General features: G+C 32.2%; 3 protein-coding genes across 4 annotated transcripts; 1 reads left to right on the top strand and 2 right to left on the bottom strand.

Moving 5' to 3' along the window:
* Positions 1–293: 293 nt before the first annotated feature.
* LOC8265041 (EEF1A lysine methyltransferase 2) lies at positions 294–6,814 on the bottom strand. Its single transcript, XM_002528004.4, has 7 exons — positions 6,535–6,814; positions 6,108–6,233; positions 3,954–4,136; positions 3,244–3,340; positions 1,104–1,207; positions 965–1,016; positions 294–772 (listed from the first exon to the last, which is right to left on the bottom strand). Exons 1-7 carry the CDS (start codon positions 6,759–6,761, stop codon positions 551–553), a joined length of 1,011 nt encoding a protein of 336 aa, XP_002528050.2. The 5' UTR covers positions 6,762–6,814; the 3' UTR covers positions 294–550.
* Positions 6,815–9,727: 2,913 nt separating this feature from the next.
* On the bottom strand, positions 9,728–11,200 carry LOC8265008 (gamma-interferon-responsive lysosomal thiol protein). The gene is made up of 5 exons (XM_002528005.3): positions 10,864–11,200; positions 10,690–10,755; positions 10,445–10,600; positions 10,245–10,337; positions 9,728–10,143 (listed from the first exon to the last, which is right to left on the bottom strand). Exons 1-5 carry the CDS (start codon positions 11,161–11,163, stop codon positions 9,931–9,933), a joined length of 828 nt encoding a protein of 275 aa, XP_002528051.2. The 5' UTR covers positions 11,164–11,200; the 3' UTR covers positions 9,728–9,930.
* A 2,164-nt stretch (positions 11,201–13,364) lies between these two features.
* LOC8265009 (integrin-linked protein kinase 1) lies at positions 13,365–20,014 on the top strand. 2 transcript variants are annotated; one of them, XM_025158946.2, is made up of 12 exons: positions 13,365–13,549; positions 13,665–13,953; positions 14,980–15,072; positions 15,580–15,663; positions 16,273–16,364; positions 16,464–16,584; positions 17,026–17,105; positions 17,732–17,794; positions 18,277–18,368; positions 18,439–18,536; positions 19,001–19,113; positions 19,646–20,014. In XM_025158946.2, exons 2-12 carry the CDS (start codon positions 13,690–13,692, stop codon positions 19,761–19,763), a joined length of 1,218 nt encoding a protein of 405 aa, XP_025014714.2. In that variant the 5' UTR covers positions 13,365–13,549; positions 13,665–13,689; the 3' UTR covers positions 19,764–20,014. The 2 variants fall into 2 exon arrangements, with proteins under 2 accessions (XP_025014714.2, XP_002528052.3); XM_002528006.4 differs by having other exon boundaries at positions 13,381–13,549; positions 18,448–18,536.
* Positions 20,015–23,316: the final 3,302 nt, after the last annotated feature.

The following is a 23,316-nucleotide window of genomic DNA, read 5'->3' as shown; positions in this document are numbered from 1 at the left end:
ATATAGTATATATATAGCCCTTTGTATTTTTCTTGTTGGTACGGGCCTCTAGAAAATATTGCAGGGAAAACTTGTATTTGGAGCATACATTGAAAATTAAGCTGTTATGGCTAATTCTTTATTTTTAAACAAATAAAGTCACTCACACGCATGTGGCTAGTAAATTTATGTGGTTAATTTCTCCATATTCATAAATATTGCGACAACCAGGATGATACAGTATACGCTGTATGTAAGTAACTAACAATTTTTCTAATTTTAGGCTATAAATACCTTTTATACAAAGAAATAAATAAATTATAAAACCAAAATTTGACATTGACAAAATTCAACAGCTTCAGCATTGTTTGTAAAGTTGAAAGTTCAATCAAATCATGAAGTTTTGTTAAAATATCACTAATTTGTTAAGACACTTCATTCTCAAACACAATAATAAGTTATTCTGAAGAAGAGACATCCATCATGTAGAGACATAAACACCTTAGAAACATATTCTAGAGGGGGAAAAAAAAACCTAACCATTCGATTCCGTCAAGGATAGATCTAGTGTTTAGCTCCGAAGGAAGGCCACAGTGGCGACCCGCGATCCTACAGCTCCACCAAACATGAATGTGGGATATGTTTGAACATGATCGAAATATTGGAATATAGGATGATCTCCAGACGCTTGGTCCTTTGATATTTCTGATCCTTGAGACACATTAGTCCTATGGTTGAAATTTTCTACCTCTTGTACCAGTTCGTCCTTTGTATTGTTACAAGATGTGATCACCTATCGGCGTGATGAAAAAAAAAAAAAAAAAAAAGGAGAAGCCGATAGTAATATTAGTTAAAGCTTTTAATGACAGGAAAATTAATGACCTTGCTGCAATGTGATATAATCTAAGAAAGGTTACAACGTCTAGGTGCAAAATGCAACAGGGTGTCTGATTCTACAATAATAACCCTCAACGAAGATGCTTACCAAAATACCGCCAGATGCAACCAGCTTTGAAACAGAGTCCCAGTACATGATCCTAAGAGAAAAACAGTAGGAAAGGATTAGTTCTATTTTCCACTATTTAACAAGTAGATGGATAACATAAGGATGCTATTAGCTATACCTTTTGATAGGGCCATCGGGATGCAATCCAATAGCATCTAAAGTTCCTTTATCCATGACAAGCTTGAACTGTCTTTCTAACTTCGTCTCCAGGATATCATCAACCTAAAGGCCAAATGGATGTTAACAGAAACAAGTTTTAGACAAACAGAATTAAACAGTCATCAACTGGAAACAAATACTTATGTCGATTTTGAGAGAAAGCATGAAGTACTAACTAAATCATCCACTACAATTAAAGTTTTACACGGAATCAAAATTAATACAATTCAATTTTGCAGTATGAAGAACCTAATGTTATAAAGAGGATATTGGTTCATTCTACAACAGTTCAAAAATGAAAAACAAATAGGAACCACGAAACATATCTACATATAGTTGGAAAACACATTATCATTTAAAAAAAAAAAGAAATCTGGATATGGAAGTATTCGTTCTCATAAAACTCAATTGCATACACTTGATACAATATTTAGCTAATGTGCACCAACTCTTTTGTTCATTAGGCTTCACAGCAATTGCATCATTGTTATCTGCAACCTATGGGTTATGGCCTTATGGGATTAGCACATAAAGAGTTATATCAAACAACATGATGCTCAGGATGCGAATTTTCAAGTGTAATTATATTAGTGCCTAAATGCTTGTTTTGAGCAAGTAGGGCTCTCATATAAAGCTTGTGAGTGGAAACATCCCATGATCAAGATGAGAGTTTTTGCCAAAAATCCTCACCATAGCATATTTGGTAATAGAAAGCACAAGGCAGTGAATTATGTCTGAAATGAAAATTCTAGAGAAAAAAAAAAAAAGATTTCAGTCTGAGCAGCAACTAGCATGACCTAAGCTTATATTTAAGGATTACTGGTACCAATAACATCTCTAATAAAACACATATCAGCTATGCCCAACTTTAATAATTGTTCAACACAATACAAATAATTGATAAATTGATAGCATTTTACAAATAATACACATATAAATCACTCAATAGAATATTTTGCATGAATATTTGAAGGTTAATTCATATTTATCAAATAGTTCATTAACTTATTGCTACTAGTTGTGACTATTAATTACAACAGTATTTGTGCATGCTAATAAATTACTAATCGTCCAATATTGAATTGTGCCAGTTTTTAAAGTAAACCATAATCAAAGAAGAGGCAACTTATCTTAAGTTTAAGTCAAGAGAATTACACATATTTTATTACTCACAGCCAGAAGCAGCCTTTTTGCCACATCACTTCGGATGAACTAACGAAGGAACTGATCCATAAAAGGCCTTTAGAAACCTTATATTTCATAATTTTCTGTTTCTTATATTAGAGATTCCCTAAAAAAGAAAAACCTTTCATGTTAGAATGCACTACAATGTCGTGTCCACTTTCAATTTTGTGCATTTACTTACACTTTCACTCCTTTTTGGGAAGTCCATTAATTTAATCCTACAACAAGCAGCAGCATTTTGATCAAAGGAAAATATCCTTAATCATTCAGCATTTATTCTACTATAAAATTCTAACTTTAATTATGAAATCTTCATATTTGTGCCGTTTATTAGAAAATTTCTTGTTTGGATCACTAATTCTCATAAAAGGAGTCTCTTAGTATCCACAAATACTAAAGAATATAGCTATTTATTGGGCTTTTGGATAAATAGTTATGAGAATTTCTTTATCCTCATTACCTTACCCTAACCAGCCACTAAACACATACTGACACTAACCAACTTAGACTCTAATTTCCACATGTGTTCCTGGTCGTTCTCTACTGATTAACTCAAGACCTCTTAAATCTCAGTTTTTAGTTCTAAGTCATAAATTACTGCATCCTAGAATCGGGATTCATTTTCAAGCCCACAGCAGCCAACTTTTGTCTCTCTTAGATCTAAAAGAATTTTTTTTGTATGAATGTGTGGAAGGTATAAGGTTAGTACTAGATTTGTTATTCTCCTCCTGAACTTAAAATTGACAAATAGGCCTAGGAATTGGAACATCAAGGATCATGGGTCTTGTGGATTAAACTGCAATCTGATTGAATGATGTTTAAGATTTTTATGCGGAAGAGCATCAGACAATACGACAGTTACAAGTAAAATATAAAACGAAAAGAATTCGATCATGACTTGAAGCTCATCATACCAAAAAATTGATATTGGAAAAACCATCACGGTCAGCAAGCTTCCTAGCAAGGTCGATCGCCCCTTCACTATAATCCGCACCAGTTAAATCAGAGAACCTGGACCCAAGGACACCAAATCAATATCGCTTCACTATTTGAATACAGCAATCAACATTCAGGAAAAGCAACTTTGCATGAAGCTTTGCAATGTGCAGGGACATTTCTAGAAGAAAGATTATTCTACAACTGACATTCCTAGGGAAAAAAAAGAACCACTTCTATAAACTCCTAATGGAACACATATACACATTCCAGTTTGAACATGCATGTATGTGTGAAAGCATATAGTAATTCACATAACAAAATGTACTGGATATACTTCTGATCATGAATGCATTTGATCTGCATATCTGATTATGTGAACATAGACATATTGAAGCCCTTTATATATATTTTCTAACAAAGCCACACACTAGATACCTTAAATGGAGCCAGCTCATTTTTTTAGCCACTATTATCAAGCAGTTGCTGTTTTCAAAATGTTCGGCATGATTTTCAGGACAGCGAATGTTAATTTCCAACTTACATATGCTCTGAATCACATATGAGGCTAGTGATCTGAATAAACATGACCTCACAATCCAGATATTGCGTCTTTACAACTAATCTAAAATATTTTGATTAAATTAGCATTTAATACCAAAATTAAGGGCAAAATCTCAAAGTGTACCCCTGCTTAGCAAGTTCTTGAAGGAGCAAACCATTGCCAGTTCCAAGGTCAAGTACACTCCAGTAAGGCAAACATTTATCATCCTGTTCAATATCAACATGATTCGAAATGTGATCCTGTGAAATCCTGATGCACAAGCTCTTGGTCCAAGAAACAACAACATCCATGACATCAGACCCAAACCTAGGGGGAATGAAGAAAGCAACAAGTAAATGAGTTTCACATAGCAGTGATACAATAGAATACCAGTATGACAAGAGATTAATCAAGATCTTTGCATATCTCACCTTTATTTTCATATGATATGATCATATCAAATTCAATAACAGATGCTATAACAGATACACCCTAAAAATTTACCAGAACAGTTACTAATATCAGCTTAATTCTCCAATTGCAGCCTCCAATATTTTGAGGAGTTTATATCCTATATATGGCAACTATAAAGTGACAAGTGCAATAGTAGCACCATGAACAAACTTATCTAAAGAATGTGAGATCAACTAAACAACTTGGGATACATCAAGGGTAATTGTAATTTTACAATGGCTAGAAGGAAACCTCACCTATAGTGACCATTTCACAGGAGCATCCAAATGCTCTAACCCATTTAGCACAGGTGAACAAAGAAAATGGCATTCCATAACAAATCTCTGCCTCCAGAAAATCACTTACATCCAATATTTATTCTTTAATATAATAATAATGATGAGAATAAGCATCTTCAACTCTTCACAATTCAAAAAATTGCTATCTATTTTATAGAGGCACCATAGTTGTCAAAGGCGCGCCTGAGGCGAGAGGCGCAAGCCTTAGCGCCTCAAGCCAAGAAAGGCAGGCGACTACACTAAGGCACGCGCCTTTGTGCGCCTCAAACCTAAGGCGAAGCGCGCCTTTGTAATATTTTGACTTTTATTTGTTTTTTCTTCTTTACGACATACAATAATATCAGTCCTTCATCATAGACTTAATATAGAATATGTAGTAGAACCAAGACCATAATTATAGACTTATAATAAATCAGTAATGGAAGATGCTTTAGGATTTCTACTATCTTAGGACTTCTAGTTATTTATAAGACTATGTCTTACTTTTATCATCTCTTTTGAATATTGCCTTTTTGTTGTTTGTTAAATGCCTTTTGAGCATGATTGTCATAATCTTTTTATTTCTTTTTTTTGGTTGTGTGTTATGTTTTTTATTTTATGCAAGGATTGTGTCATGAGTCCTAGTTCTATTTTATTTTATCTTTTGCAGCTCACTTCTATAAGCACTTTGTAAGACCCAAGAAACTCAAACTATGAATTGCATAGAGGTTAAATTGTAAGAGCATAATAATTGATGATATGTCATGCTACAAGCATTGTGTTGGATCAGAGGTTAATAGCTTAATTCTTCTGTGAAACAACTAAAATAAGAGAAGAGTCACTAATTACAAGAACTTGTCAAACCCAATATCCTATACAACTAGATAAAACTCAAATGTGTCTTGACTATCCAAATTAATGTACCTCTATGAGACACTGTGATAAATTTCCCATAAAGAATAGATATATACAAGAATGTTCCTAGCGAACAAGGATCTTTCCCTTTTGAAGGTAGAGAGAGGATTGTTTATCATACGCAGCCTTCCCTCTTTCATTTTGCAGAAAGGCTGTGACTCCAGACTGCAAAGGAATGATTCCAACACTACAACATGGCACTATCAAGGAATGACACTAAATATTAAGTTAAAATATACTATTAAGAAAATATTCTTTAAAAATCCTTTGAAGAGATGAACTCCAAAGCCCTTAATCTTCTATTATATCAAGTCGTTCTTTTTGGGGCCTGAAGAAACTAAAACTGCAAATAGTGCAGCCTCGTAGATGCCTAAGACATAAACCGGCATTTTCTAAACTTTATATCTCCATTTAGGTAACACCACACGAATTTCATGTTTCATCATCATGTAAAATAACATGATCCAGTGAACAAAGACTAATTTTAGCTATGAAAATTCAGTATTTTCTAGTAAATTTTTGTTATGAAGTTTTGGATTTAATAAAGTTATTTCTGGTGTGAAAACGTGGGTTCTATACAAATCAAAGAAGTTGAACAGGGTAAAATTTATTAGTTTTATAGCAGAAGTAGATAGAAAAAAGGAATCCTAACCATATTTCACCAGCATGGCCATGCTCACGAAAGTTTGCCAACTCATCGGCATATGCAGAATCCCAGTAACTCTGGAGACCTAACATTGATGTTACTCCTTCACCATCCGGTTCCTCCTTGTCTGAACTGTGTATATAATAACTCGTATATGAAAAGTGCACAGCCGCACAGCACACACCCCAAACCAAACATAAATTTTCAAGGTGAAAATAATAGCACTCAAAGATTCTCCAGATTTTAAATCAATTTCTAACTAAAAAAGAAAAGGAAACAATTCAGTAAAACAAAAAAATAATTAACAATTAAAACGTTACGCAAACCATATCCTAAAGAAAACCTAAACCTAAAAACATTACTATAAGTACCAGTTTTAAAACTACACCATTAATAAATCAATAAATAAAATCACAAAAAAGAGAATGGTTACTTGTAATCGGAAGCAGTACGGAAGTTGGTAGCGGAGGAGAGAGCCTCGGCAGCATCGGCGTGGCGCTGGTCATCATCGAGAGTACTTCCGTAGTCACTCTTTATAGACCATGAGTCTGCCGCCACCGACCTCTCATCGTCCGATACCAGATCGCCACCTGCAGCACCTCCTCGGCTTTGCTGTTGACTCAGGTCCGCTTCTTCTGGAAGTAACCTTATTCCTGCCATTTTAGCTATAGATCATGGACTGTGTGTGTGATAGGGAGAAACTATCAGGTTTAGGGACTAAAAATCAATAAACGCAAAAGATGCAGATAAACCCTTGAATATTTTGCCAAAGTACGATTAAATCTCAGTACTCCGAAGTAGCTCAATTAGAGCATTTCTAATGATATTCTTTATTTTAAGTAATATAATTTCTATAATAAAAAATAATTTAAAAAATATTTGAATATGAAAAATAAAATGTTTAATTTAATTTCAATATAAATTTTATATTTTATATATTTTTTTAATAAGCATTAGTATTTTTCTTTTTAATATTTATTCATAGAAAAATAAGAATTAATAATATCAATTAATTAAATACATAGAAGTTTATAATATATTTATTAAATATAAAATATAAAGTGAAGTTTCATTTTTCATATATAAAGAGTCAAATCAACTCTCTACTTTATATTTAAAGATAAAGAATACATTAAAGTATTATTTGAATATATAACTTTTTAAAATAAAAAATTTGATATATAAAACGAATGCATCGAAAATGCTCTTACATCCATAAAATTTAAATATAACAGACAGTTATAATTTTAGAGCTAACTCATTTTTAATTAATATTAATGATGTTGATTTTTCTTTATTAAAGTAAAAGAGAGATTATCATTTTGTAATTTGTATCTATTAAAAAGTATAATTAATACTTTTTTATATGCAAAAAAATGAGTTAGAAAGAGTTAAAGTGGTTCTTTTTACATCTAAAGCTAACCAAGTCTCGTGCCATTACGCAGTGAAATAAACAGAGCTAGCTTTAAATATATAATTGTTTTGCTTTTTTTTTTAATCTTAAGAGTGTAATCAAGTTAATACAAAGTTTAAGTGTTTAATTGTGTTTCGGTTAAGAATCTAAGGACTTATATGTACTTTTACCATAAATAAAACACAAAACTATGCATGTCGTAAAAGATGAGCAAAAGGTAAAAAGAAAAAAAAAGCCCTTGAACTTATTAGAAAAGTCCAACTAAGTTCTTATCTTTTTTTTTTTGCTCAATAAAACTCATTAACTTTTTTAAAATGTACAATTAAGTTTTTATCATTTTTTTGGCCAATTAAACCCATTAACTTTTATAAAATATCTATTTAACCCCTAATACTAACAGCGTCTAAAATGTCATTAAGTGTAATTGTCTATTATTTTGAGAACAAGAATAATAAACCACTCTAAATATTTTAAAGTCACACTTATATCATGTAAGGAAGAGAAAATCACTTCTTCTTCTTTATTTAACTTACATCATAGCTTCTACAAATGTAGAACCTCCTTCCAAGATTGGTTTCCCTTTATGAAATGTGCATCTTTATAGTTTTATTGCAAAAACATATTAAAGGTGGTGTGATGTAATCTAACTCAACAACTTGCACTCACCATCTACTTACAAATGAGCCTAATGAAAAAGACGAAAATATTATTGTCATTTCAGGTGAGAAAAGAAATCACTATTTTTTTTTGTAAATTAGAATTTATAAATACTAATTGTGCAAAAATAAAGAAAAAGAAGTGGCTTTCTCTCCCTCATGTGATATAGGCATAATTTTAAAATATTCAGAGCGGTTATTATTCACACTTTCAAAATAATGGGATCCTTACATTTAATGGTATTTTGGCAGTTGTTAGTATTATGAGTTAATTGGACCTTTATTAAAATTAATAAATTTAATTAAGCTAAAAAATAGGATAGAAACTTAATTGGACTTTCTATAAAAATTAATGGGTTTAATTGAACCAAAAACATAATAAAAACTTAATTAAATTTTTTTAATAAATTCAAGAGCACTTTTTGTACCTTTTGCTTTAAGATATAAATTAAACAAAAAAATTTCCTATATTTTTCTTTTCTTATTTTCTTCCTTATGTGGGAGTAATAGTGTGGAGGATGTAAAAAAGCAATAACAATATTGATGGTTTTTTGTTTTGACGGTGTTAATGATAATGACTTATGCACATTGATAATCTGATTTAATAAATTTAATTGATTTATAGTAATTTAAAAATTTTAAAAATTTAAATTTAATAATAAATTAAAATTCAATTATTATAAAAATTTATAATTTGTCTATAAAATATTATTAATAGAAGGCGAGTAAAGCTTTTTTTGCACAATTTATCGATAGTTTATCTATGAATTTTTACCGGTGGAATACTTGTATTGCTAAATGAGGCGTTAAAAAAGATGAGAAGTATTAGTGATGGATTAGCATTGATTTTTCGGATAAAACTTAATTGATATTCATAGATAAATTAGGCTCTAAATATGGCCTCATCATTCCCGCCAAAAAGTTCCTATATGATTAATAAACTTTATTATCCACATATTAAATTACTCAATAATTTTTTAATTTTTTTTAATTCACTACCGACATAAAAATTACATCTACAATTAATAAACTTAAGGAACCAAGTTTTCTAATCCATCGGTAATCCATTTTTAGAGAGAATTCTTTTGTTAAATTCTCAATATATTAATGGAGGAGGAAAGATTTTATGTGCATTTTCACAGACAACTTAATGGAACTCGTACAAGTCTACTTAGAGCATTCAGAAAAAAGTACGTCAAAGAAGAATGTTCGATTCTTCAGTCAGGCACAAAGATACTCCTTCACCAGGTATAATTGCTATAACTATTCTTGCTCCTTGCCTCCCTACTTGGTCCTAAAAATGAAAGAACACAGCTTGCAGAATTATCTGCAAGTATACCCAATTTAGTTTTGGTTTAAAAGATTAAAAAGTTTGAATTTAGTGGTTTAGTTTTGAAAATTTCTCTAGATTGTCTCATGCAAAATTGGATTAATTAATTTAATTGCAGATAAGTTGATTCATTTAACCATGACAGGCAAAAGCTACAGGAGCCTCTATCAAAAAGAAAGGGGAAATGTTAATAGCTTTGGTTAGATTTTTGGCCAAAAGCAAATGATGCCCAGCAACCCGATTTTCAATATTATTACTGGCAGAACTTCAATTACAACACATGAGCTGCATGAACTAGCTAGCAACAGTAACAAGGGGCGGTCCTTTTGCATCAAAAAGCAGAGCAACAGAAAGCTAATTACACAGAAATGAGCCAGTTAATCATTGATGTAGTTAAAGGACGTGCTGGTCCTATTAAAAAAAAAAAAATCATTTTGGAGGATCTGCGTTAATCTCCAGGGTGGCTGGACCCTGGGGTGCGGCTGACTCTGTCAACTTCTCCTTGGAATTTGAGCTTATGTAATGGGAACTGCAGGCCTCTTTTTCCTTGGAATTTGAGCTTATGTGATGTGAACTGCAAGCCTTTGGTAATAATTTCCCTCTGTATGCTTTGCAGACATAATACACAAAATTCTCGTATTCCTGCTTCCAGAAAATATGGAAAAGAACAACCAAAAAAAAGTTATTTAGGGGGCGAGAGACAAGCAGAGTAATAAGTTTGTGAATTAAGAATGATGACTGACAACGAGCAGAGGTGTTCCATTCACAACCACCCAAGGTACGTATTGATGAGGAGGTTTGAGGTGGTTTGTTTTGTTGCCGAATTGCAGTAGAAGCTGCATTTACATTAATTTCACATAAAATGTCAGATGAATTAACCTATGCAAAATAAGTGAGTGAGACGGGTTCTAGTTCAAGAAAGTTGCATGTCAAAAAATCAAACCTGTCCTCCAAGGCCAGTGTCATAGCAATCTTTAATGCGCTGACTTGGCAACTTCAACTTCTCAGCACATACTTGCCAGGATTCTTCTGCCGAAACTCGGGTGATGCCTGGATGTTGTTGCTCTTCAATGCACTTGACTAAGTTGAAATGCTTCATCTGTGCAATAAAACTCAATGCATGATTAACTTGGAAACTCAGTTCTGTAATGGCTATTGAAAAAGAGATTAGGAAAATGTTGGTCTTACCACATCAGGCCAGAGATTGATGGCACAGGCGTGAATGGTATTCAAGTAGCATTCGTCTTCCCCATGCTGAGCAAATATGGCAACCGGAAACAGTCTTAGTGGAATTGAGAGAGAAACAATTGGAATTTAAGTGAAAGACAACCCAAATTTGTTAGTAAGATAGAAATGTAAAACCTGGCAAACAACGGTGTTGTTGGGCTGTAAGACAGCATTGCCCCAAGGGAAGAGTTGCAGATCAACGATGGTCATGAGGTCACTCTTGACGGCCTCTGCTAAAGGTTTCACAATGAAATTCTGGCAATACGGACACAGGGATTCATAGTACAAAGACAAAGCAACTTTCTGTGTAACAACTTTCTTGGAAAGAAAAGTCGGAGATGGCTCAATGCTAGCAGCAGCAGCAGCACATAAAGAAATAAACAAGAACAGAGAAGAACTGAAAACAATGAAGTAGAGTACTCGATTGGAAGCCATTTCTTTTAGTTGCTTTAGCACATTAAGGCTTCAATCTGGTTAAGGTATCTTTATAGATGGGTCTAGACATTTTTTACAGCAGCAATAATGCTGGGTCATTAATGCTCTCTGAGCAGTAGTTGAGACTGATTAATGAAGTGTTCCTAAGCCTGTAATTAATCAACACCTCATTTGAACGGACATTAGTCTTGATTTGAAGACAATCAAAGATTATAAGACAGAAAAATCATACCGTGAAAAGGGTAGTAAACAAAACTGGAGAATGAAGTGACCGCTCTTAAATTAGTATCCTTCTTTTGGGTCTCAACTAGCTGTTCTTATGAGTTATTAATGTGATTAAGTTGGATCTGAACTTGCTTATGAGTGGTTAATGGATTTTAATAACCTTTTGTCTTTAGCTATGCACATTAATCAGACTACAGAATGCCCTTGCAGTACTGCCACTAGTTAAGGTTCGATGTGGCATGGAAGCAATCCAAAAATAAGCTTAATCTGATCGTAAATACGTTTTATTTTAATTGTAATAATAAAAGAAAAGGTATGTGACAGCAAGTACATAATCATCTTTAATGCGTATGAGAAATAATACAACTTGGGAACTGTTTGCTTACATTTACACTCGTCCCAAATATGAGTTTAATAGGTATAAGTGGGGCAGGCCTGGAGGTCCTTAGAATCAATTTCTTAGATGAATGGCATGTGACACATGATTTAAACGTAAAAATTGTATACACTTAGCGCAAGTAGGATAAACGTTTGCATCTTATTTAGTTCTCTTTTTTAGAATATTCTTTCTTAGTATAAAAAATAAGTTAAAAATATATCATTATAATACAGAAAAAATATTGAATAAATTACTGGCAAGTTTTGAGATTTTACTATATCAGAACTTCCATTCTGTAGAATCCATGAATCCATGTAGAATTCCCCTCTGGTTTTTGGTTTCAACTTTGCTTATGAGATGAGTTGATAGTGAATTGATTTTAGTCTTTACATGAATAACACAATATGATAAACTGGCAAAGGCTTTCCAAGTCTTAATCCACCAACCAAATCTTGTTATCATGCAGCGCAATCCAAATATAACAAATGTATGCTACATCACCAACCATTATCATGTTTATGGTTTCTCTAAAATTATTCGAGTGAACCCCAAAATTGGCCTAATATATGGTTAATCACGTGTACTTCCCCAAATACAGAACCATTGTCAAACTCTTGAGCACATAGCTGGGGAAAAGTAATCTTCTTGTAAAGTTGGATTTGTTCTTCTTCATCATAAGGCATTTTCCACAGATGTTGCTTGCAGCTGAAATCAGAAAGCCTCAAATTCCAAAGCCTTCCAATTTCCAAATTCTGCAAAGGAATAATACATGTCATTGTCCTGTCAAAAGTCACTTAATGTTGATAACAATGAATGAATTCACTTCACAATCAAAGCATAATATTGTCCAATATAACAATGTGATTTCTCGATCACTCCGAAATACTATGGCTGGTCTGCCTGGAATTGACCTCACAAATTTGTCATATGCATAAGAGTTCCTAGAAAATAAAACTGTCCTCGTAAAGCCACTATTTGCTACTAATGCTGACAGCCTGAAAGAATACTGACAGATTTCTGATTCCTACAAACCCATAATTAATAAACGTCCCAACTTCCATTGGAAATCCAATTCTGGTCCCATCCCGAGATGGAATCACCATAAACTGAACAGCTTTTTTTTCAGAATTGTGAAAGCCCTGAAGACTGATAAACCTCCAGTAACCTTGGAGACGATAGACAATATGTTAATGAAAACTTTCATCAGGCACTAACAAACAGAAGAAAGAATGATTCTCTGCTGTATTTCCTGAATAGGCCAAAAGTATTCATATTTTCAGGATGCGTATATAGTTCCAAGGATCTGAAGACAAAGTATTTACTCCATTTCTCACCAAACTAAATCATAAATTTTAAATTTATAAATAAATTTCATAAAATTTTAACATAATCTTTTAACTTGTTAACAAAATCTTTTTTCTTGTTCGATAATATTCAAGAACATATTCTATTGATTATGTAAAGCCTTCTCCTGCTCATGTATATAATTGTTTGAGGCCAAAATGTGGATTCTGATAACAAGAATCAAAATTATTTTTCAAAATTTGGTTCTATAGTACTAGAGTCTTCTTTTCCTTTTCTTTTTTTCTAAAAGAAATATAGAGAAATAAAATTAATTTTCCAAAAACAAAACACTAGTGGCCGTTGAGACCAAACACTCTTGCACATAGAGAGAACCGCCCATTTTCCCACCAAAACAAGTCTCTACACAGACCATCTTTATTTCTCCCTCTTCTCCCTCTTCAACGCCGGCGCAACTTCCCTGGAGTCGGCTTGAAACTGGTACTAAATTCACCCTTTGTTTTCGTTCATAAACCCCATTAATCTTTTTAGTCTCATGATCAGTCTTTATTTTCTTTTTCTTTTTCTTTCCTTCATTTTCTTTCATGGATGACAGGTTTTGTAATGGTTTGAAAGAAAATATGGAGGATCATGATCAGATGCAAGATGACAACTGTTCAGTTGATTTTGACATGCAACTGATAGGGAATTTCTTGAGTTTTGCATCAAGAGGTGACAGGGTTGGTTTGAACCAGATGTTACGAGCTGGTACTTCTCCTAATGTGCAAGACTATGATAGGAGGACTGCTCTGCATCTTGCAGCTAGTGAAGGCCATGCTCCTATTGTTGAGCTTCTTCTTCACTATAAAGCTAATGTTAATCTCAAGGATCGCTGGCAAAGGACTGTATGCTCTTTCTAGTATCTTGATTCCTAATTTCTTTTCAACTGTTAGTTTTATGTTTGTTGTATCTGTTTATGTTTAGGTTATTCTAGTATATTATCAATGAACCAAAATTTACCAATGAGGTTTCAACTCAGTAGTACACGAATTGTCTCCATTGGCTGTAAAGTCTGGAGTTCGAATCCCAATTCGAGCCCAATTAAAAAAAAAAGAAAATAGAATTCCTTAAAAGTTTCAAAGTTAATGAAATTAGAATCAGAAAGAATATAGAATGGGATGTTTCAAAGACAAAGCTAGAAAATGGAGCTAATTTTGTTGATGTAACGTTTTGAGGCAAACTCACAAGTGAGTACTGGCTCAGTCTGCTGCCCATTTTGTGCAATGTGAGGTTTGTAGACGCTGCATGACAATCAACCTCTAATGAATGCTGGGGCTGCTATGAGTCAAGTGACGTAGTGTATATTTCTAGACCACTAGAAATCCTTAACAAATTTCCTTTTACAAATATAATGCAACTGAAAAGCTCCACAAGCTTTAGCATTGGTACTTCAAGAACACTTTCTGCACATATTGTGCTAAGCAGCCAGCAAAGTATGATATCAAAACTTCCATAAACTTATCACCGTGAATTGTACTAAAATGTCCAAAAAGAGCAAAAGAACAAGATGAAATTGGAGTGCAAAAAGTGAGAATTTTGTAATTAAAAGCAATGAGGACATATTCTGAGGCTCAATGGGTCCAAAAGATGACCTGGAAAGGTACAAATAACAAACATCCTCTCTAGTAATGAACCAGCCAGATGTATAGAAATTATTGCAAAATGTTATTTCTTATGATTTAGGAGTTCATTTCCCTTATCTCCATCTCTTGACTTGTTGGGTTTCTTGTTCTTTTGAGTTTATCTCATATGAACTATTGTTCTTTATTGTGCACTTACAATTTCCATGTAGTTATTGGCAAAAGTTTACTGAGAACATCTGAAATTGTCAAAGAATTGATTCAGGCTCCTTTTTTTTTGGTTATATCAAGCCCTTGACAGATGCAAGACTATATGGTCATCGAGATATATGTAGGATACTAGAAGTAAATGGAGGCAAAGATTTTATCAATGACCAACCAATGGTAATGTTCCTTTTATCCTGGAAGTAAAAAAGCTTCTTTTTGTTTAACAAAAAATTTGCAACTGTGTTTCTGTTTTGGAGAATGGGCTATTTAGGACTAGAAAGGATCAATACAATTACAAATAACTCAAGTAATTTGATCAAAATGTAAGCAAATTTCTAGAAGTGATGGGTGCCTGAAACAATTTAATATGGTTAGCAACCAAGGCTTTTTAAATATCTGTCTGCTAGAGTGATAATTCCTTTCATCCAATTCCTTCTGCAATTTTCTTTGTTCTTACAGCTTTCTGACCAAAGTTATTGTAATTCAACAAATTGAGTCTATTGGAGGTGCAAACTCAGTTATCTTCTACACAAGTCTTTTAGATAAAGTATTTCAATTCTTTCCCCTGTTGCTGCAATCCTTGTTAATGCATTGACATACCGTTTCTTAAACTGAAAATTATACAAATATATTTAAAATTAAATGCCACTATTCTGCTTTTGACTTGATGTTTTATTTATGCAGACAGTTCGACATGAACAAGATTCCAACGAATTGAATTTTGATATTTCAGAATTGAACACAGAACAGACAAAAACAGTTGAGCAGGTATATGATACACAATTGCTTAATACTAGTAACCTCTAGGCTCCTTTGATTATTCAGATAAGGCAGTTGGACTGGTTATTCTTCTTCTTTGTAGATAAACAGTTCCTCTTGAATGACTTTTTCTTGGTCGTAACCACTTTGAGTTGGATAAACAGTCGTCATAACTCTGACAATGCAAAAGAAGTATATCATGTTTTTCTGAGTAATTGGAATAAGTTCCAATCAGTATTTAACTTTGAACCCATAAATTCGTCAGTTAGAATAAAGCATTTATGGAAACTAAATCTTCCTCATCATCATAATTACTATCATGGTGATCATGAAAGATAGAGACCAAGATAATGTACTATTGCATTTACATTACAGCCCGCAACACAAATTTAAACATTTATATTCCCAGTAGTAGAGGTCTCAAGCAAGGCAACCCCCTCTCCCCCTAATTATTTGCCATTATTATGCAATGTCTATATGGACTCGGGACTAAAATTCTTGAAAACTTTTGAAATTGATCTTTGTGTAACTGGAAAAGCAATAAATGTGATATAATGTGTTGCATAATTCTTCCTGCACAAGTTTTCCTGCTTTCACTCTTCTGATGATGATTACCAGGGTGTCTTTGGTGAATCTGTCAAGGTCAAGTGGCGTGGGACATGGGTTGTTAAGACAGTCATTAAGAGTCAGATTTACCATCCTGTTAAAATGTATGCCTAACTTTACCTTCTCTTTACTTTTTTTTTTAGTTTAAACTTTTTACATAGAGTCTTCTAGGCTATGAGAAAATTCCATGTTGAGCATTTCAGGATATTGACTGCCAAGGTCAACACTCTCTTGCGTGAACTTCGACACCCTAATATCTTGCAGTTTCTTGGTTCAATTGTCCATGGGGAAGAGATGATTCTAATCACAGAGTACCTATCGAAAGTATTTCCTACTATTAACATATTTATTCTTTCTTTCCCATGCCTTTAGATGCACTTTTTTTCTCATAATTTTACACAGAAATTTTCTGTTTTGTAATAATCTTGTAGTAATCATTTTATATGTTTTCACATCTGGCCTCACTGAGTATTCCATTTGCTTAATATTAGATGTTGGGTGTTTAAAGAATTTAGTAATTTACATTGCATGGATGAAAACATTTAGCAAATTGTATGATATCATTGAAGAGTTTCTTTGCAAAAACTCAAAACTGGAATTAAATTTTTGTAAATGCAATATAGTTGACCACCACTGATTCATCTAAATATGGACTTCTAGAAGTTTTTCATACCCGAGAATTGTCGGATCTTATTTGTAATAGCTCTTGGGTCGTATAGTGAGTCAAGCTCTATCTGATCTTTCTTTTTTCTTACACTAATGTAGGGGAATTTAGATGATATCTTGTCTGCAAAAAGTCGGCTCGATCTTCCTACTGGTCTGCGCTATGCACTTGATATTGCTAGGTAATCATTTTGCACTCTACTGATGTTATTTCAATTGTTTGACAAATGTTGGAAATTTTTAATCCAATTATCATATGTTAATCTTCTGTTTCCTTGTATTGAACAGTGTATATTTGTGTCCTAGAAAATTTTATCGTGATTAATAAATGAAAAATGGAAAAGGGGAAAGTTTCTATCTTTTTGTCAGGCATTCTCTTGTTCTGCAGTACTTCGGCTTTTCTTTCGTTTGTGCAGTTGTGTTCTCTTGTCTCCTTCATTGGCAAGTCATACCTTAACTATGTTAACATCTATATTCTTCAAAAGCAATATAGTTTAGAGCTTACACATGAAAAAAAAATTCCTTACGACCTATCTTCTGTTCCGTTAGTGGTTGAATTTGTCACATCTCGCTAAGTTATTGTGCTCTTCTGAAGCATATATGTATGTGGATTGGGCACCTTCTTCCTTGGAGCTAGCTAGCTTTTTGGAATAAGTTCTACACATGCTCATATATCATGGTGACATTTCAGAATTTCTTGTTAACTGAACTTTTTGGAAGTTTTGTTATCTGAACTTTTGATTTCATTTTGAAAGTTTGGTCAAAATCCAGCTGTGGATGTGATTCTAATATTTGAAATGATTAGCAGGGGAATCAATTATCTTCATGAGCACAAGCCCTTTCCCATAGCGCACAATCATTTGGATCCCAGGTAAGCTTTGTCCCCTAAAGGCATATATATATATAAGTACAACTTCCTTAATTTTATCCTTGGTGTATTTATATTAGATGCATTTGAAAATGGCATATTGGTCAGTTTATTCTAATTATTGTCTAAACCTCTCCTTTCATTACCATCAGCATAAAGAAGTACTTGAGGTACCATACTATTTTACAATTACTGTATGATGCAGTTAATTTTAGAATTCGAGGGATAAATGTTGTATTTCATAGTATGGAACCTCAAAGATTAACTCTCATGCTATAGCAAACCGGAGGGACTAAAGTGCCATATTATTAACAGCCAGGTGCACACTATGTTAAACTTAGAGGAGTTCTAGTAGTTTTTTCTTTATGCAATATGCATTAGTCTTTCATATCCAAAAACAATAAAAAGAGTAAAAATTGCTGGCACCTAATTTTTCAATCTGATAATGATGAATTTTGCTGAATTTGTTTTCTTTCCGGATGCAGAAACTTGTTACAGGATGAAGCTGATCACTTGAAGATTGGCGAGTATTGGGTTCAAATGTTGTACAAACAGATACATCCTAATCAAGACATGTGTATGCTATTATCATCCCTTTCTTTTCCATGCACATTTAATTGCTCTTGCATCTTTTGAGAATCTATTAGTTTTTCAAGGCCAAAGAAAGGATGATCCTAGCAGCACCAGCAACCAATCAAATGACACCAAGAATGATATTTATAGATTTGGACTCATATTTTATCAGGTATATATAATTTGGATAAGTTAGTAAGATATCTGATATCAATGCTTTGTTCTTTAGATGATTTTTGATCCATTCACAAAATCTATATACACTGCCAATGAGGAAATCTCATCTTAGCTTAATTCGGATATTTTCATCTTAAGATAAAGTTCTTTTGCATATAACTCAATTGTTATCGAGCAAAATGCTTAGACTATTTACCTTACTAATCTTTTATCAAAAACTATAACCAAAGAAAATGAATAAACAAACAAAGATGAACTGCACATGCACTACTTGCCCATGCCAAAATGAGGATGCATCAATTTCATTATCAATGTAATGATTATTTTGCAATTTTATTCGCCTGTCCAGAAAATGAAGAAATAATAGAATAGGGTTATCTTTCTCAGTCTTATTTCCTGACAGCTAATAGCTGATCGGTTGTGCAAGTTCTTAAGATATGAGATATAAATGTATTGCAGATGCTAGAAGGAAGGCACATGATGACCAACATGAAGTTTGACTTCATACATCTCAAATCTGTTGATTTTGAACCCAAGTTTCAGATAAGCCGTTGTCCTAAAAGAATCCGGCAGTAAGTGAATCTCAATTTTAATCTCAAAATTTGATGTTACTAAGTATAATACTTCTCTTGTTCCTGGTCTTGGTGGAAATAATAAATGTTTATATTTCTTCTCTGTCCCCTCGAGTTAGACTCAGAATATTATTGATCACCAGATCTTCATAAACACGCACAACTCACTAGCATGACTTGCTCATGTCTGCAAAAGACAACTGCGACAGGGGGGTTGCTTGATTTATGTTTGTCATGTTATTTTGATCTCTATTTAGCATCAAATTTTATGGTCTTATATGATAAGCTATTGAAATGGTAACCTCCAATGTAATGGCACAATGACAATCATAATCATGCTCAGTACTTCCTATTTCAATGCTCTAAACAGATCCAGCTGCTTAACTATTAGTACAAGTCATGAACTAATCTTTTAAATAGTTAAACCCCAATTAGCAACTGACAATGATAAAGGTAAACTAAACAAAGGTGTTCAATCTGTACTCTACCATAACTTCTCCAGAAAAATTAAATGTGTGATTTTCATTTGCAGGCTAATAGAACAATGCATGAGTAAAGATCCTATGGCAAGGCCTTCATTTGCTGCTGTCATAGAAGTTTTAGAAGAAGTTTCAACGAGTCTAGGGAGAGCTGGATGCCCTGTTTGTTGATTCTATCTCTATCTTTATATGAAACAATTTGACAGTGAGGAGGGTTTTTGCTTGGCTAAAGTATGTTTGTACTCAAATGCGCTTATCCCATGATGTCAACTGTCAAAACTTCCTTCTTGGTGTGGCTGGCATTTGAAATACATTTGGTAAGTTAAAAAAAGACTTGTGTTTTTCAAGGTTTGTAGTTTGTATTTTGAATCAAAAACTTCTTTTTAATATAAAATTATACGGTAAAAGTATCTAAGATTTAATACTCTATTATCTTTCCACATGTTGATACTTGAATATTTCTTCTATAATGATCTCTGCATTCCTCTATAACGACTTAGTGTCTTCAAGGATAAATTGTTACAATGCTATTCAGGTGGATCAACCCTAATTAACAAGAAGATGAACACTTCTTTTGCCAGCCAAACTAACCCTTTTAGATCAAATTCTGATAAAGAATTTTTTTATATTTTAGACTTGTTCAAAAGTGCCATTTAGTTTTGGGTCTATGCTCAGTTAACCTGTGTCCTTTATACCTCTTCCCAACATGAAAAATCATATTTGGTACCATGTCTGGACTTCATATGTTGAATATCTTTTTTAAAGTATAAAATCAATAAATGCAAGCAACTAATTTAGCATAAAGAAATGTATTTACTATTAATTTTAATTCCGTTTAAATTGAAGGAAAAGACAAATAAAATAATAATTTTAATTCTAAATTTCATAAAAATATTAACTTTCATAGTTATTACAATTGTATTTGTTTCAATAATTGCATGGATAATTCTTCCATGATTAATAATAAAATTACATAAATGGTGTCTCAATTTTTCATTTTCTATTATTTTGTTAAAACGAGATATATTTAAGTGTTTTTGGCCTATTCAAATTCAGTAGAGCATTGATTAAGTAAAATTCGGATCTATCTTTGTATAATAGCTTGCATAGTATAATAGAGTCAATAATATTGGGCATGGATCAAGTTTAGTTGTCATTGCCTTGAAAAGAACACATCCTTGGGCGGTGAACAAGAAGCCCCCTTTTTCAGGCAATCAATGGTAATGTTATCTGATGCAAAATGCAATCACTGCAGAAAAGAAGGAAACAAAAAAAGTGAAACAAAGCTTAGCTATAAAGGAACATAGAAAAAAAAAAAAAAAAGATACATTTGATGAAAGAAATGCACCTAACTTGTATGAAGTTTCTAATATTAGGATTGTATTATCAAATTATTAATTTTCTATTTTTTAATTAAAAAAAGATAATGAAGTGCATCCAAGCATTTCAGATAGACTAGTAAATTAATCAAAAAAGAAGTTCAAATGATTTGTTAATTATTTCTTTTCTTTTTTTTTTTAAATTTGGCAATTCTCGCTGTGTGGTAAATGGTCCAATCTTGTTTTGAATTTAGATATAATCTATTAGTTGCATTTACAAATCTCTTTTAGAGACCTCAAATTCAAATCTTATTGAAGCAAGCTCAAAAAGATTCCAAAGGTTTTTTGAGGAAGAAAACTGATAATTCAATTACTTGTGTTGATTTAATTTTGGTGGTGAAGTCTGCTAGTCTACCTTTAACATACAATTTAATATGAAATGGGCTGTGATTATAACCTGAATAAAACCACTTGTTGTTTGTTTTTGCCATACCCGTTTCAGCAGCATTCCTTGCCGTCTATCTTCACCTTCTGATTGATAACAAAGCAACAATAATGAGCATCAAAATGAAATTCACTTGAAAGAAAAGCAAAAGAAAGATGCATTATAAATATAGCATATATTCTTTATATATATGTACTATATATCGACAAGAGGAACAATATTACGGAGACCAGCATTCTTTAGCTTAAGTGGTAATAACATTTATTATTCGAAACATAAATTTTAAAATTTTAAAAATATATATTTATAGCTATTAAAAATGAAATAAATAGGATCGAATTGATATATATTAATAACGAGGAGAGAAGAATGATGGTGGGGGTATTTAGATACTAAACATATGACATTGGACACCCAATACCAAAAAAAAAAGACAAAACAGCAAACAAGAATCTAATGAAACTATAGAATATTCAGTTTTTATTAAGTGCCAGTAACCCAACGGAATCTGCTTAAATAAATAAAAGGTACAATGATGAAGTACGGTGTGAAATGTTTGTGTCTCCCAAAAATAAGTGCACTCAAGCAAGAATGAGATGTAATCCATATTATTATTATTATTATTATTATTTATCAGTTAAATGATTTCACTGAATTATATATATAAAATAATATAGAATGGTATAAGAATTTCAAAGGAATAATAATCTTTTTCTTACTTGTATGTTGGTTATAAATTTAAAATCTAATTAATAAGTCAAAGGATAATACCTACTTAATTCATTCCCTAATCTAGCTTATTATTATTATTATTATTATTTATAATAAGATTGATTTTTCTGAAAGAAATATTGGATTAACAATAATATAAGAGCACCTATAAAGTTAGTTTGGTTTTAGAAATATATCCTAATTTGAGCTTTAAGTTTCTCTATATTTATAATTATTTTTAAAAAAGAAGAAATATTAAAAATATTTATATTTTTTTATTTTTTAATAAACTCACTATATTTTTTTTTCATTTTTACTGTGGTAAATATTGAAATATAATTTTTTATTTTTTTTTAAATTACGTTTTGTTTTTTTATTATTTTTAGATAAAAAAACGGAAAATAATTATACTATAAATTTAAAAAATTAGGAAAACAATATTTTTTTCTATAAATATTTAACAAGTAAAAATGATATGATGTTTTTAAAAAATTTCAAATATATATGTATATAGCCCAATTGTACCTAATGATTCCGTGACCCGGCAGCGGCCACCACCACCACCGCCAGCTTGACCTCGAGCAACAGCGGTGCACGAGGGACATTGATGATGAGCTTGCGTTTTAGCGCGGGAAAAGGGGGAAAATAGAAAAAAAGAAAAGAAAAAGAGCTCATATCAATATACATACATACTCATTCAACCATTAACTAACACCGACACCGACATCTAACTTCCATTGTTGCTTCAGCTTATACAAATTTAATTATCATTTTCACATCTTTAAGTATTTGCTCTGACTTTTGGCTCTGCTCATTTCTTTAATCAGCTCCCATGCTTCATCCCCAATTTAACTTATAAACAAATTATTCATTTTCATCTGCTTTTTTCTAAACTTCTTTTTCCCTTTTGAGATGGGTTTGTTGGTTAGTTTTTTAGTATAAGCTTTAAATAACAATTTATTATATTCTATTTAACAATCCATATGAGATATTAAAAGTCTTTTCTGATTTAATTAAGGTCTTAAATTCAATTTTTAGATATACAATTATGTTAAAATTTTTAAGATAGAACTAATTATTATTTTACTAGATTGAGTGTGAACGTAATTTTGAAGTCTGAAAATTAACCGAATAAATTAGATTCGGAACCATTTCCAGAAAAGAAAAAAAGAAGCATATATTCTAATTGTTATGATTATTAATTATAGTATAAATCTTACTAATGTACAAGTCAAGCTTAAACCTAATC

The sequence above is a fragment of the Ricinus communis genome, chromosome 5, assembly GCF_019578655.1.
Source record: "Ricinus communis isolate WT05 ecotype wild-type chromosome 5, ASM1957865v1, whole genome shotgun sequence".
Classification (NCBI taxonomy): Eukaryota; Viridiplantae; Streptophyta; class Magnoliopsida; order Malpighiales; family Euphorbiaceae; genus Ricinus; species Ricinus communis.
Note: the sequence above shows the minus strand (reverse complement) of the source record. Positions and strands in the feature narration are given on the sequence as shown.

Coding starts and splice junctions, on each gene's coding strand:
- LOC8265009 (XM_025158946.2), top strand. CDS start 13,690: ATGGAGGATCATGATCAGATGCAAGATGACAACTGTTCAGTTGATTTT. Junction 16,365..16,463: donor ATTTACCATCCTGTTAAAAT/GTATGCCTAACT, acceptor TGAGCATTTCAG/GATATTGACTGCCAAGGTCA. Junction 18,369..18,438: donor ACATCCTAATCAAGACATGT/GTATGCTATTAT, acceptor AGAATCTATTAG/TTTTTCAAGGCCAAAGAAAG.
- LOC8265041 (XM_002528004.4), bottom strand. CDS start 6,761: ATGGCAGGAATAAGGTTACTTCCAGAAGAAGCGGACCTGAGTCAACAG. Junction 6,234..6,534: donor CGTACTGCTTCCGATTACAA/GTAACCATTCTC, acceptor TTATATACACAG/TTCAGACAAGGAGGAACCGG. Junction 773..964: donor TTGCATCTGGCGGTATTTTG/GTAAGCATCTTC, acceptor TCACGCCGATAG/GTGATCACATCTTGTAACAA.
- LOC8265008 (XM_002528005.3), bottom strand. CDS start 11,163: ATGGCTTCCAATCGAGTACTCTACTTCATTGTTTTCAGTTCTTCTCTG. Junction 10,756..10,863: donor ACAACACCGTTGTTTGCCAG/GTTTTACATTTC, acceptor ATATTTGCTCAG/CATGGGGAAGACGAATGCTA. Junction 10,338..10,444: donor ACACTGGCCTTGGAGGACAG/GTTTGATTTTTT, acceptor ATGTAAATGCAG/CTTCTACTGCAATTCGGCAA.